This window comes from Belonocnema kinseyi, chromosome 5 (assembly GCF_010883055.1).
Source record: "Belonocnema kinseyi isolate 2016_QV_RU_SX_M_011 chromosome 5, B_treatae_v1, whole genome shotgun sequence".
NCBI lineage: Eukaryota > Metazoa > Arthropoda > Insecta > Hymenoptera > Cynipidae > Belonocnema > Belonocnema kinseyi.
In genome coordinates this window covers 117709251-117726180 of record NC_046661.1, presented here as the reverse complement: position 1 = coordinate 117726180, position 16930 = coordinate 117709251, and the positions used below count along the sequence as shown (strand labels likewise).

General features: G+C 33.5%; 1 protein-coding gene across 3 annotated transcripts in view; it reads right to left on the bottom strand.

The window, feature by feature from the left end:
• The window catches only part of LOC117172535 (sodium/calcium exchanger 3), a 404663-nt gene that overhangs the window by 353178 nt on the left and 34555 nt on the right, over positions 1-16930 (bottom strand). For all 3 annotated transcript variants that reach the window (XM_033360570.1, XM_033360571.1, XM_033360572.1), the window contains exon 2: positions 7926-8198. In XM_033360570.1, the coding sequence (XP_033216461.1) occupies positions 7926-8198 (273 nt within the window). The remainder of the gene's footprint in view (positions 1-7925; positions 8199-16930) is intronic.

The following is a 16930-nucleotide window of genomic DNA, read 5'->3' as shown; positions in this document are numbered from 1 at the left end:
GTATTTTGGAGACCTTCCGATCGAGTACTTTTCGGACGGTATCAAAAAGTTAAAAAATCGTTGGACTCGCTGTATCGACCTAAAAGGAGAGTATGTTGAAAATTAAAACCGACTTTGGCCAAAAAAACGTCTGCGTGTTTCATTTTTCAGGGACTTATCAGACTGCCTAGTACAATCGAAGAACAGAGTCCATAAGATGCCGATTTTATTTAGACGTGGAGAGAATTAGCATCGGATGAAATATTATCTTGGATAAACGGTTATATAATATAAATACATAATTTAAAGCTCCTTCAGAAAGTGCTTACCAGTTCTAAGAGAAAAGGCAGTTTCCGTCCATAGTCTGATCAGCAATTTTTATTTCTGATATATTTCTTGCTCCGAAATCTACTAGTAATGTTCGATAAATTTTGATCATTAAAAATCTAATCATTTGATTCAGAATTTTCTAAATAAGGAATATTGAAAACAGCTTCCTAATGATTAATTTCGGGATGTTTTACATGCAGAATCAACCTCAAAGATGCTTAATGCTTGATTTCGATATCAAAGTCTGGCAGGAAATACTTTTGATTTGAGATTAGTGACATTTTGTATAAATTCAAATGTCCTCCTTTTAGACTCTAACTGCGTCCCTTTATTTTAACCAACATTATGAAAACCTTAATAGTTTTTTAAGAGGTAGAAGAAGAAGAACCAGGGAATTCGATATTCAGTTTATTTATATGATTTCTTAAATCTTGGGGATAATTAGACGAATATACTATATATCAATTTTACAAGGAATCTGTACTCTCATAGGAGAAGGTAACAATCGATCAGTGGGGATCTTTTTCACCGACCGTGAAAATGAAAAATCAACACTATCAATCTAAGTTGCTTATTCAAATAACATAAATTCTTAACGTATTTTCAAAATAGATGGACCTATGAAATTAATTTGAAAATTAAAATATTTTTCTGAAAAAATATTTCTTTTCGCTCTTCAGGGAATCGAACCCAGTTAAGAATCTTAGTGGTAAGACCACCCGACCGGCAATCGGAAGACCTAGGTTCGATTCCTAACGAAGCGAACGGAGAAGATCTTTTTTTTAGAAAAATGTTTTTATTTTAGTACTATAGATTCTGCGGAATAGGGTGGGCCGTGATGGTGTAAGGATAGAAATATTTAAGTGTTCGCATCTTATATTAGATCAAAAGGTAATACTGAAGCATATCAGGAATCCTGCAGATTGGACGAACTACGGAATTACGAAATTTACCGGTACATACATTCCGTAATAATATTCCTATCGCTACACTTGACAAGTTAGTTTTATGGAAAATTCAGTTATAGTGATAGAAAGCAGAGACTGAATACCGCCTGAACCAACACGTTGTTAAGAGAATTGATAATTATCTCGGAAAGCTCTGAGATTCACTTATTTGCAAATCGCATTAACATGAAATATTAAAAACATATTTCATGGTTTAGGGATCCAGATATTATTATGACAGATGCTTTAATTGTCATATTAAGAGTGTTCCAGATTAATAAAAATGGAAAAGCGAGGGGACTTCAGTGTTCCCTTCCACAATGGCTAAACAGAAAACCTCACCCCTTCTGGAAGTCACCCTGGTTACCGGTGATATCCGGAGAGGCTTTGAATGCAGGAAAGTGCCTTAGAAATCAATAAAAGTCTTGATTTCTTCATTAAGTGTGTTCTCAATTAAACAATACGATTGTGCCTTGAAAAAATGGTGGGCTTTTTCCAACGTAAAGCTATTAATCATTTTTGTTCGTAAATAAAAGAGACTCTTTCATGCTTAGCAGAAGAGTCGGATAAAGGAGCAAAGTTTGTATTGTTTTTTTTTTGTTTTTAAAACTAAATGCGGAGTTGCTATAAAATAGTATAGCTGACGTCCCTGTACTCTTTTTTAGGGATACAAAAAAATTATTGTGCTGAGTAAAAATTTTATGCATGTGCACTATATTGAATTTAGGGTCGTTTTTCAGCTTTCTGTCATTCCGATAATGTATGTCTCTGTCGTTCTGATGCTGTTGGTAGCACTTAAGAATAATTGTGGAAGAGAATTGTAACACACATAAACTTAAAATGAACACAAACATCAAATTTAGCAAAACTATAATTTTTGGAGTTAACCCACAAAAAAGCGTCCGGGAGGTCTGTTAGCATGTTCGTTATTATTCCCCAGATTTTGAAAACAAAATATTTATTACGGTGGGAAAAAAGACGGGTGATCTAACACTTATAAAATCGATATGAATTCCTAAGCGCCCCAAAAATGAATCAGCAAAATTAATTTTTTTCGAATTAACACACAAAAAAAGAGTTCGGGGACGTCCGTTAGCATGTTCGCTATTATGTTTCAAATTTTTAAGACAAAATATTTATTATTATAGGGAAAAAGCCGGGGGAACCTAAAACTGGTAAAATCTATAATTTTCTAAGTATCACATGTCCTTAAATATCCTCAGATTGGCAATATTTGTATTAGTATAGGGGATTAGGAGCGTTCATATAACGTTGCCAGAAAAACAGTTGGTTTACAGAAAAATATATTAGTTTTTGTTGCAACTTATTTTTGTTTGCACCTTGATTTAAGTCAGCTTAAAGCCTTAAAGTTAGATTTAGGCGTAATTTTGTCCTAAACGAAGGCCGTAAGTCTATTTTTTGGGTTAAAATAAAACTGTCGGAATACAATGTCACAGTCCAGTAAGCAAAACAAAACAAACTTCAAAGGAATTCTAAAGCAATAGCGTTCATTCTTTCATTTTGAGGCGTTTTTAGTTAGTGTTCCACTTAAAAAGCTTTTATTTATAATAAATACATCACTCCATGTGAAATACTTATATCCATCAAAATATCACAGCTATTATTTCGATTACATAATATCCAATACGTTCAAACAAGTCCAAGTTTTATTCTAATCGAAAAGTTCAATTTCATTTCATGAACAGAAAGTAGTTCAAGTAGAATTGTATGTAGCAATATGTCCAAAAATATAATTCTCATCCTTGAAAGCCCTTTTTCTAATATATTAGAAATTCTCAAATAAGAGTTAACGAAGCCATTTATAGTTTTGATCGTATGGTAAATATAGTATAATAGGGAGGAAATATTGGCAAATTATATTTTAGAAAGTGGTGCTAAATAAAATTACAACTAAACTTCGCGTGCCTATGGAAGTTCATTTGATTATAAACATATTTAAATTCATTTTTTCAAATTCAAATATCCTCATTAAGATTACTTTTCCCTCCAAAATATTGCCCAATTGTGAAACTAATAGTATAAGGTATAAAGTTTTAAGGTGAGAAGTTCATTTATTTCCAATCCTATGTGTAAATTAGCAACCAAAATTCAAAGTTTGTGGCGAGTGAAGTGACTCCATTTCAAGTAGGAGTTGTATTTTACTTATTTTATCAACTTTAGTGGAAAGGCGAAATCAGGAAAAATCTAAACTACGTTGAGCGCATTGATTGTATGTTGCTCTTATTTTCTTTTCTTTGTTCTGACGTACTCGGGGGTGACACAAAGTGAGAGAAAGTTTGGCCTGGAAGAAAAGAAAGAAAATTCTATGTTCCAGAAACTATGAAACTGTCATAGATACACACTGGTGTCCAACTAAAATGAAGAAAACGAAATGACGCATTTCCACTTCGAAATCTTCGCGTGCATATTTTTCATGGAATACTGCAATAAAAAATGTCTGAGATAAGTAAAGGCAAATATAGTAGGTAAGATTGAGATACTGTATGTCTATTTAGAACTTTGCTTAATTCAATATCACAAGTCCAATAATATCTCAGATCTTAATTTTAGCTCGTCTATTTCTTGATTTGGAAAATGAATTGCGATTTCACAATTTCCTTTGACGTGCAAATTCTGAGATATAAGGTTATAATAAATAATGTCTTAATATTTTAGAGCAATTCATATTTATAAAAGGAAAACACAATAACTTTGGTACAGGCATCAAAAGTTTCTACTTGATATCTTATCATTGTTTTCTCTCAAACGTATACAATTAGACTTCTTTCTTCGTTTACGTACTTGATTCCTTATTCAGTATTCCATCTTTACACAATTGATTAAATTGAAGAATTTTGGTTAATTTGATCTTATAATTTTTGATGTATTCATTTTGTCCACATTGAAGCTTCTACGATCTGTTTTTTTTTCGTTTGCTTAGTGGCCGTTGATTGTTCATAATTCTTGATAAATTTGAGACAAATACACTCTTCCAAACAATTAAAGTTTTGAAAAGCAAATTCTCTAAATTTTTCGATGTTGGTCGGATTAATCTAGTTGACGAACTCGACTTTCAGTTTGGTACTATACCTCGAAAAGTGTATCAAAGGCTGATTTTATTTGTAAAATCCTCCAAAAGTTAAATTGACTACTACATTTAGGTAACTACACCTAAATAAATACAGACTAGAGAATAAAAATTAGGACGATTCTATTACACTTTGATGTATGAGATTGTACACTATAAATATAGGAATACGTAATTCATTACGTTAAAAAACGTGAATCTAAAGGTTCTACATTTAACCACATGTTGTGAATGAGATACAAAGGATGTTGTGTAGTTGATTATACAAAGTTAACGTTTTTCTGAGAAAATAAATTGTTCTTATTTCTAAATTCGTTTGGCCACAATAGACCCATCACAATGTTTCATTTTGCACCGTATGATCAAGGTTATTTTTCATGGGATTAGAAGAAATGGTGTTCAGAATAGTTAGTTCTTTTTATGATTCCTACTCATTCTTAATTGGGACTAGGGAACACTTCGTATCCAGAAAGATGTAATTTAAATTTAATTTTGATTATTTACCTCTTTTATAATTCTTTCTATACATTTTTTAAGTTTTCTTGACAGATAGAAACTATAAAAATTGATAATCGCTAATTATAGTATGTAGTTTGTCAAGCAATTTCGCTAAAGGTATTATTTTTTTCCCTTCATTATAACAGGTGAAATAGAAAATGTGGCCTTAAACAATAATTATTTTTTAGAACTGTAGTTAAGGATAAGGCCTTCACTATCAGCAAGACTATACTAAAAATAATCATTTTTTCTTTTATTGTGCACAAACAAGCCCTGTGAATACGAAAACATTCTTTTTGCAATTCATGAATTATTTTATTTTATGATACTGTTTTAAAATATTCATTTAAGGAATTAAGAGATTTTCTCAAGAATTGAAATCACGATTATTAATAAATTAGGAAATAGTTAAAGTAAAAAGAGAATTAAGAAGTATTGATGAATTCATGTAGAAAAATTAAAATTAAAAACTTTGACATCCTCAAAAATGTAGTTTTCAATAAAATAAATCTGTATTAAATTTATTTTATAAAACACCGCAAACAATGTTTGTCAAACAGCAAGGAGTCGTAGTTTTATCGGGATTTTCTCAAATACTGTTTGTTAATATTAATAAATTAATATTACATTTCAAGTTTTTCGAAATGTTACAGTAAAATTTAAAAATTTTTAAAAATGTAACACGTCCTAAGAAAGAGGTAGGAAGATCTTGTCTCATGGCCTCCATACAACCTCTGGCATGGCTGTGCTTTAGTTACAGTTTCACAATAAAAAGCTGTATATATTAAAAGTTTGAAACAAAAATAATTTTTCAAGAGCTACTCCCAAGATATCCGGGATGTCTATGGAACCTTTCTGACATATTAAAATGTCCAAAGTAGAATATACAAAAATTTTAACACCCTATCTCATATCCTAGCTATCCTACCTCCTGGGGATATTCTTAAAATATTCCAATTTCCGTCTTACTGGATATCTGATAGGTTATCCCTGTTAGAACCTGAGAAATAAATGGAATTTAATGGAATATATAGGTATAGCATATTTCTGTGGGGGTAAAATGTAATCATCATGACTTAAATCCAAATGATTTGGGTTTTTATTATTTTTTCTTGACTAATTTCCTTACATCTTATTTTGTCACGTCCCTAGTCTCCAGAGAGGTTGCCATGCCAAGCTAATCTCTCCTATATAGGGACAGACATAATTGGAGTGCGATTTGAAGGCGGATTTATTAAGCAGAGCGATAATTCCAGTAAAGGTGACAAAGAAGCATGTCAAGGTCAGAGAATGATATTCCTAATTCGATAATCCCGCAGCATTACGACATTCTCTGAGAAAAGGAAATCAAGTCGCGATTCATATCGGTCTCCGTCATTATAGAATCATCAATTACCATAAATCGTAATTTTTTTAAAAGACTCGACGAAGGAAAAAGTGCCTACGTAATTCATTTTATGTATAGTCAGATTTCTTCCTTTAATCTAATTGCCTCATTTGGTCCCAATTTTTATTAGTGTCTGACGAGGCGCTGCGTAAATGTTATCTTTTCAAACAAAGATTTCAATATAATGGGATAATGAGCGAATGAAGAAATTAAATTTGGATAAAATCAAATTAAACTCTAATAACGAAATTCCTCTAAATTATAAAAATAAACCTTAAGAACGGAACGCGGTGTGACGTCATTTATGGACGAATGTATTCAAAATATTTCGAAGAGAATGTAGAGAATGTAGAGAACTCAAAAGGAAATTAATTCAAAAGATGTCAAGTATATTAAAAAAAAAAATTCAAATTTGAAGAAATTTGCATAACTTTGTTATGTTAAATTTAATAACTATAGCAATCAGTCATAGACCAAGGTATAGACCGTTTTAAAATTTACGACGATGAATATATACATTGTATCTGGTTAAGCAGAAGAAAGTGTTAAACAGTATTCGTAAGAATTCAAAATAATACAAGGGGACATAAAATAATGTAGAAACAAGTGTACAACTTATATCAGTAGTGGCTAACCCCACGTATAGTACTTTTTCGAAACAAGGCACATCGAGTAGTAAACCACTATCAATTTTGATATATACTTGAGTGTACTCAATACACAAATTTAAAGTATTCGAAGCACTCACAAAAATTCATAGAAATTCACGATGAATAAAAAAGTCATGGGAATTCAAATATTCACAAAATTAATTAAATGTAAATAGATGAAAATTATTCGAGTGAAGTAAAACAGAATTTAAAATATAATCGAACTAATTCGAAAGAATTACAGGGAAATTAAAAAGAATTCCAGGCATTTTAAAAGAAATCCAGAGAATTTATAAGAATTTCAGGGAATTCTAAAAAGTTGAGGATAATTCAAGTAAATTAAAAAAATTTTAAATAAATTATGCACTTGTATTTAAAGAGTGGTTAAGCCTGCAGTCAACTTTGATAGCTAGGGTAACGGCAGGTAGAGAGGAATAGGGGAAAGAGTTCATGGTAATACAAGATTAAGAAAGGCAGAAAAGGTTACCAGAAGGGGGATCGGTGTATACAGGTGAGGGTGGACACTACAAGGAAAATATATAAGTGGTAATTATGGAAGAGATTAAAAGGGATTTTGGATTAGGGATCGGAGGGTTGAGAAGTTTAGTTGGCAAATGTAACAGAGACGAGGAGTGTGGAGTTGAAAGAAGAGGGAAAGAGGGAGGGCGGGTCACCTGGTACAGGGGTATATTCGGATGTTGATAGAAGGGGGTGAGGTGTTGTATCGGTAAAACAAGAAGAGAATTGTAAAAAACGGTTACTAAAAACAGTGGGGTAGGGGTGTATAGGTGATGAGGTAGGGGTAAAAGAGTAAGGGCGAAAAACTGTTTTTTTTATGTATATGGAAAAATAGTGCAAAATAGTGCTTTTGAATATGCACAAACTGCTTCTTACCTTTTTGTATTTAATTCACGTTATAAAAAGTATCATTTGAAAGTTAAGTGTTAACAAAATTAATGGTTCACTTATGCGAATCTTAAATTACTTTATATGACGTGTGAAATTAGTTTTAGATTGAAATTGTAATTTCACAATATTGAACTCACTCTGTTTGGTTGTCTTCAAATGTGACAGAACCTTCTATATGCTCGTATTGTTTTCCTGGTTTGGCAGTTCCTTCGACTGTTCGATAAGGGACAATAACGCGTCCTCTAGCTCCACTGTATCTCACTACTCTCAAGGGATATTGTCCGACGCTTTCCACTAATTCAACATCCCTTACGGGAAATCCAAATATCCCACTGTGATCGTCATCAAGGATCATTACTGTTGCCAGACTGGGGGACACTAGCATGGCTGGCTTAGAGACATTTGTCAATCTGAAAAACAACAAGAAGACATTAAACTTGCAGAATTTTTATGATACTTATTTTAGAAATAATAATAATAATAATACCGAATACTGAAAACCAAATAAAACCGAAGGTGGTATCGCGTTAGTGTTGCGGTAGGGCTTGAGCATTCCTCTTAAGACTTTGACGGCTATGTTAGCGGTAGCACTGCTACTGACAGGGTTTCACATGTCAGATAGGCTGATAACGAAGAGGAGAGGAACTAAGAAGACCACCGAAACCCAAATAATAATGTAGAGTATATTAAAGATATTGAAACGCTTTTCGCTTCCCGAGGATCATCAGGGTCGCCCCTGGAGCCCCAGCTGCGGGCCACAGCATGCGAGACGGTGGCAGATCTCACTAATCAAACAGCTGGCCCGCAAGAACATCTGCGGCAAACGGTAAGCAATGGAACATCAACTGTGCCTGCTAAGGATGGTTTGGCTACCGTTAGCTATTTGCTGCCAACCACCTCCACATAAATACCGTGAGAGAGCATCAAATGGGATAGTACAATAAAAGAGGAATTGTTGCGTTTCTATTACAAAAATGCGATATTTGAAAGGAAAATTGAAAAAGGATTAAATTTAAGAACGAAATTTGCTGCAAAGTATCCTAATATACAGAAAGTCGCGCTAAGAGATCTTATCGCTAAGGTGAAGGACATTAGGACTAATCTACACATCACAGAATACCGAGCAATGGTGATTAAACAACAGGTTGATTTGACGTGTAAAAACTACGTCAATACGCATCAGTTAGAGGAAGCCGCGTCATGCGGTCAAGCAGGGGCAATTAATATTCTTTTTCAAACTATCGATGATCCAACACCACCACATCATCCAGAAGTGTATAGCCTTATACAACCAGAAGCAGAAACAGAGTTACAGAAACCAAAAGAGACGAAAATGGACCTACCATATGAACAGAGATGTTATGCACCTTTATTTTTTGGCAAAGAAATATGGGCAAAGTGTGTGGAGAGAACATCATAGATTATTCTTACTTAACTACACAGAGCTAGCCAGAAAAAGAAATGAGCAGAATTTGGCAATTCTGTTCAATATCTGTTAACAAACGGTTTTCGGCTGTTGAAATAGCTGCTATCAAAATGGAAGTGGAACAGCAGCTTCCTATTGATGAACTCCCCTTGGAAGATGTGGACAACGAAGATTTGATTGAAGCTGAAGGCATAGGCGCTAGGGATAATGAACATCATGTACCGGATCTATTAGAATCACGTCCGGATATGAATAACGATGATGTGGATAGCGAAATTTTAGAAAAACTACAATACCTTGAAAGAAATTTTGGTCATGATTTACTAAAGTTCAGATATGTAGAACCAACACTAAGGCATTCTCTGTCCAAAATGAACATCACAAATGATCTGCGTACACTAATAGAACACCTCATCAGGAAGGTTTTACCTACCTATTTGAACGTAACACAAACTGTGTTAGAGCTGAAAAATCTTGTATACTGTGCAGCTGTGGCAATCATTAAAACGTTGGACCGTAGAACTAGGCCTATAAATGCAATTGTCGTCCCAGCAAGGGACCGAGATCCACCCTAACGACTCTACCTTTACTACGAGATTCAGATTGATTATGAACAGTTTTCTCAACTCGGCAAACAAAATCAGGGCAATCAACGCCTATGTCATCCCTATCCTCACGTACCCATTCGGGCTCATCAAATGGTCTAACACCTACTTCGAAAAGTTAAACAGAATCGTCCGCGTAGAAATGACGATTCACCAAATGGATCACAAAAATTCAGCAATTAAAACGGTAGTTTTACCACGACATGTAGAGAGTAGGGGCATTGTAGATGTCAAAAAAACTGTGTGAGTCACAAATTATATAAATGCGAGACTATTTTAACAGCAACAGAAATGTTGCGCTTTACAGCACCATCTGTAGAGCGGATCTGGATTCCAGACACTTAAATTTTCCCTCAGATGGGGCCTTGATTATCAGCTCAGACACCATAGAGGAATTAGAAATAAAATGTAGGCAGAAAGCTATCCACGGCGAGCATCCCAAAACTTTAGATTCACATAAAGTGGATAGTAAGGCATCCAATATTTGGCTAAGAAAGGGTGTTCTGTATTCAGAGACGAAAGGATTCGCTATTGCGATAGAGCACAAGGTTTTCAGCGCCCGGAATCATCGCAAACACGTTTTACATCAAGACGTGGTTGACAGGTGCCGATTATGTGGAGATCCCAACGAATCCATTGAGCACATTATAAATGGCTGTCGCGTGATGACTCAGAGAGAATATACGCACAGAAATAATGATACAGCGGGGAGTACACATCAACAACTTGCCAAGATTACATCTTATATAGGGATTTTACCATTCAAACGGACCATTACATCTGGGCCAATCGACCTGACATCATGATGCGAGAAAAAAGTGGAAGATTCTACATCATCGGAATTGCTTGTCCACTTAACAAAAATTTACAGTCATCCTACACAACCAAGATCCACAAGTATAGCGAGTTAAGGCATAAAGTAAAGACCATATAGAGGAATGTGAATCATGCCTCTATACACCCCATTGTGATTTGGGCTACAGGCAATGTGCACGCAAGATGCACTGAACATCGTGAACATTTAGGAGTCAGTAGGGTATTGATAGCAGCTCAGAAGGCGGTTTTATTAAACACCTGTCACATTGCAAGAAGCTTTCTTGACCATCCGGAAGCGAGCGGCTAAAAACCTATGGAGTGGTAGATGGTAGTTCTAAGGAAACATCCAGAAGTGACTGTTGTCATCTCCAACGCTCGCGGCCGCTCGTAATTGTATACCTACAACATCATCGCGGAGGTTTCAAGCATCGTACTAAATTAACTTATAACATTCTAATCTCATCAGTCACTTGACTTAGTCCGTGGCTATGATGTATAACTGGGTTAAACTGAGTAAAAGTTTTTAAAAAATAATAATAAATAAGATGGTAGCTCTAAGAAAGCGCCCAGAGGTGACTGTTGTCACCTCCAACGCTTGCGGCCGCTCGTAATTGTATACCTACAACATTATCGCAGGAGGTTTTAAGCGCCATATTAAATTAACTTATAATATTCTAATCTCATCAGTCAGTTGACTTACTCCTTGGCTATGATGCATAACCGGGTTCAACCGAGTAAAATATAAAATATATATATATATATATATATAATAATAATAATTTCCCCCCATCGTGTACTTGATTGCAACCCAGTCTGCCAAGGATGGTGTAAAACCCAGGCTTTGTTCAATATGTCGGGGCACACTGCTCTCATCAGATCACTTGATTGTATTATAATATGCGTTCGTGACTGATAATATATCGGCACAGCCCCGTGCAAAAACTATTCCAAAAACATAAAAATCCAACTTTAACCAAAAATTCCTAAGACATGTTGGACATTTACCAACTTAAGTATGTGAAAACACTTTCAATAATAATGACAAAATACTTTCTCTGCAGTCCTCTATTTTTGATTTAGATCTTATAAATTACGCTTTAAATTTTCGACTCTTATGCTAGCTGAAATCAGTCTTCTGTCGTTTTAGTTATATATAAAATAAAAGTAATAAGGTACTAAAGATTTATATTTTTAAATGTTTATAAAAACGTAATCGATATTATAATAAGAATCACAAGACTCCTTTCCATTTAAAGTGCATTTACAAAGTATTTTAAAATGAGGCTCTTAGAGTTTGTTTGCATCAATTTATGTCAGCATTCAATTACTTCTCGACCCCAATAGAAGATTTTTCTTCATCCCTAAAAAGTGACATCAATTCAGGCATTCATTTATCACGTAAGTAAATGTAAGCAACTCGGGAATGTAATAGGGAGCGAAATAGACAGAATAATTTATACAACAAAGTATGATGTTCCGAGGGGAAAATATAAACCAAGGGAGAGTTTAGCCGTGTCTTTCTATTTGCAAAAGTTTCTAGATTCCATATCTCAAGGAAGGACATCTTGAAAACTAATTCCCCCCATTAACGGTCTTATTAGAAAAGCCGAGATTTCGACAAAAGCTTACTCGAGAAGTTGCTTGAGGAAGAGTCTTCGTCTAGTGGATGAAACTTGAGAATTGTATTATCCTTCGAGTATGCTCACATATATGCTAAGATCTTCTGCAGAACTTGAAACGACCTATTTTAAAGCAATTATCACAAAAACTCTATTTTAATACGTTATTTAACTTTATCAAATCCGGTTGCTACTGAAGAAAATTTATATTAAATATTTAAGAGGGATAAGTATTTCATCTCCGAACAAGGCTTTGAGCAACAAGTATCTTTTAAAACTATTCAGATACTTGCTTTTAAATTCGAAAAAGTTGCACAAAAACCGTACACAAACTTTGTAAATTTTTTTATCAGGAAAATATTTAGCTTGAAATAAATTTATTATCATAACATTAATTATGTAATTTAAAAAACTAAATCTGTCACTATTTCCTAATTTCAATCGAAATATTTTTGAATTCCATGATGTTCAGATTATATGTAAAGTCTCAGAAATAAAAAATTAAAATACAACGTTCTTTTAGCGGATGCTTTCAATATTGAAGAAAATTAATGAAATTTTATATTAACATAAAAATAAAAAACCTTTCAATTTTTGTCTTATGAAAGTACTTGTAATAGTCTCAAACCTTCTAAAAATTTGAAATGTTTTAAATGTCAAATTGATTAATTAAAATTAAATTTATTTTAGTTATATATTTAATAACCTATTATACCTATTTTAATCCTCCTTGCGTCCGCATCTCATCCGCGCTATAAGTTCCTGATTTCTTTTTATCCTTTCTCACACAAATATTTCGCTTTCTCCCTTGGCATAATCCACACATAATTCCTGTTAAAACTTGACTCTCTTATTCCCTCCTCCCCTACTGCCTTCTCTCTCTCTCTCTCTCTGTTTTTCTTAACTACCTTGCCGTTTTTCTTAACTATCTCATATACCTTCCTTTTTTTCTTCGTGCACCCTTCTCACTTCATCCATTTGTAGGACACTCGTTTTAAAATACCTTTCCCTATCAACTTCCATCTTCCCACCCCTACTTATGTTCTCCTTTTCCCACCAACACTCTCTAACCAGCTTACTTCCTCCTTCTACCAAAAATTTCTCCTCATATTTACGTTGTATACATTTGGAATTAGAATTATTAAAATTATTATGATCAAGCATTAATATCCTCTTTTCAACAGAAAGTGTTCCCCTTTGCCATAATTGGACGAAAATACGAGAAGTAGAATTTTCATGTAATGAAATCGGAAAAGATCGAGACGCGAGAAAAGAAGGAGATTGAATTTTGCACGACGATGAGTTAATTTGTGCCACAACGGTGCGACGGCAAGAAAGTATTAAGAGTGCTGCAATAATTTCCAGCTCGACCTATCTCAAACTACTGATCTCATTTCCTCTAAGCTTTCATCATAAGTAATTGAAACAAAAATTGTTACATAACAGAGGAAAAGAAACTTGGAACAGTCATATTTTTCAGCTATAACTATTCCTAGGAAAATGGGAAAAATTAGGATAGGGGAAATAGAGTATATAATGATAAATGAGAGAAGGGGATTTGGAGACATTAGGGTTTATTAGGGAAGGGGGGGGGCGCTATTATGGTAGGGCGGATGATTAGGAAAGGGGAAGTGAGGACTAGAAGAGCGGACTAGGGAAGGAGAGAATGTGGGGGGAATAGCGGGGAGTAAGGGAAATTAAGGGTAAAAATGTGAGGCGACGGGAAGTATACAGCATGAGGAGAGGGCAGGTAGGAGAAGTCAGAGGAAACAAGGCCAGTGGGACTAAGGCAAGAGTCAGCGAAATGGCGGAGTAAGAGGAAGTTAGAGGAGAAGAAGTAGGGGAAGTATGGGGATGGAAAGTGCGGGGAAATAAAGGGGGGAGAAGTAGTTCTTAATAATTTTTATATGCATTTAGAATGCTTTTTCTCGTCACTTGAAATTATTCTATATTTGATTAAGTCTGAAAAAGACACAATATTTGCAGTGAACGCAACTTCAATATTTATAGTAATGGGTCCTTTTTCAGGAAAAACAGAAGTTTTCTTTGAAAAGGAATACCTTCGGTATTGTGTGGTTATGTTGTCTTCACGACTTTGCGAAATGCATTCTGTGTGCCGATGATTGATTTTTGTGTTTCGAATATCCGAGACTGATTGAATAAGTATTAAATAGTAAATATTTATAGAAAATAGTTTCTTAGAAGCCTAATAAACAAATACCAATTATACATATAAGAATATACATATCAATAATGATAGGCAATAAATACTATATATGCAAATCTTGAAAAAATTCCTTCTGTTCGGTGCGTCATTTATTGTTATATGTGTTTGTCGTTCTCGGGTTTTTAAGGTATAATAGGGATATTATAAATATATTATATTTTCATAAATTTAGAATAATATTAAAAAATAATATAATACGTATATAATAATAATATCAATAATATTATATCGTGTACTTGACTGCAAACCAGTCCGTCAAGGGTAAAAACCAGACTTTCTCCAATATGCCGAGGCAGAATGCTCTCATCAGATCACTTGATTGCATTATAAAAGTGCGTCCGTGATTGATGATGCATACTGGGACAGCCTCGTGAAAAATAATCAAATAAAAATCCAACTGTAACCAAAAATGCCTTCGACAAGTTGGTAATAACCATCTTAAGCCTGTGAAACCTTTTAAATAAGAATTATATAATAGTTAGAATAATATTTATATTCCGTTATATGTCTAATTCAAATGCAGCTTGCACGCTATTGGTGAGTTTTCTGTTAAAATTTAAAAAAAATCTTTTTTCAATATTTGTGGACAATTATCGTTTATCTAGGGAATACTTGTATTGCGTATACAGAATTTCCAAATGAGTTAGAAAATAATAAAACCCATTTTTTTACCAGTATGAATGCGGCAACAACCAGATATAAAGTAGGGCATTTTTCCTCAGCCATCTGTAGTAAATACTTCTTCCGATTATGAATTTCTAATTTGCTATTAAGAGCATGATATATTAAATTTAATTTGCATTCATGATAATCACTCAGATAATTTCATTTTACAAAATATCAAAATAAGTCTAGTAAAAATGTTTGATTCTTAAAAATAAGACACGCTACGTTCTTCCAGTTATCCAAAAATAAAATTCAATTTTAAGCCGAAATGTTTAATAACGAAAGTAAACAACAGACCTAACCTACACTGTTAAACATATTTGGAATTCTACAGCACTTCTACAAAATTTCTACAATACGAGCGTATGGTAAAATTGAAAACAGGGTATTGGAATAACGAAATTGTAATACATGCATATTGTAAGTGTTGTAATTCGTGAAGTCACCGTCCAGCATTCTAATCCATGTATAAGAGCGTTTCTTATCGAATTCTCGGAATTCACGAAATTCAAGGAATTCATGGACATTAAAGGAATTTATGATATTCAAGGAATTCACGGAATTGACAGAATTCACTGAATTCATGGAAATAAAAGACTTTACGCAATTCAAGGCATTCATGGAAATGAAGCAATTCACAAAATGTATGAAATTCGCGTGATTCATAGATCTGGCGAATTTCGGGAATCTTAAGAAATCCATTAACTCCGTGGTTTCGTTCAATTCCGTGAATTCTTTGAACTCCTTAACATGTTTAAATTCCGTAAATTTCTTTAATTTAATGCATTCTTTGAATCTCGTGAATTCCATGCATTCCGTGAATTCCTTGAATTCCGCAAATTCCATGAATTTCGTAAATTCCACGAATTCCATGAAATCCGTCAATTTGGGGCATTGTATGAATTCCTTAAATTCCGTAATTTTTGTAAATTCCAGGAATTCCTTACATTCCATGAATTCCATGAATACACGCGTTATATGCTGTATATTAATTGAAGTTTTGGCTCTGTCATCAAATTTCTTTCTTTTCCTGGAAGAAGCGCCCTGAGAAATGATTACATTATATATTGTAGCATTACCTTACGTTTCGGAAATAAACTTTGAATACATTGAATTGTAGTTTTCAAATTCTAGGGTTGTAATATTGCCTTTCATGCATTGCAATCTTATCTTAAATTTATTGCAATTTTACAATACTGTATAGAGTCACAGTATTGTAATGTATATAGTTTTACCGTCCATAATGAGAAGTTGTGATGATCTCTATTACAGACTCTATATCAGAGACTATTTTCAGCATCAGTATGATTGTACTTGATAAAATATTTTAATCATTATTATTTACCTAGTAAAAAATTACTTTTAAAAGAATATTATAATATGTTTAATTATTATTATTATTATTATTATTTCAATTAATCTCTATACGAATGTGACATTTAAATTTGTATATACTGTCAACCAGGGCTAATCACCACAGTTTTTCACAAACAATAACTTAGCCGTAATGTACGAAGTGCCCGAATTATCGGAGATCATTAAGTTTTTAATATGAGTGCTTTATGGTCTCAGCCTAAAGTTACTAGTCTATCAAAGTTGCAAATTCCTATCTACATTTGCATAAATAAAATTGATTATGTACACCAATTTATGTGTGTGATGTTTTATTGTATCAAGTCTACAGTTCTTATGTTGAAAAAATTGATGTGATTCTATCACATTCGTTTCAAATTAATAATGATTTGAAGGAAAATATTCAAGCATTGTTCTAAGAGAAATTATT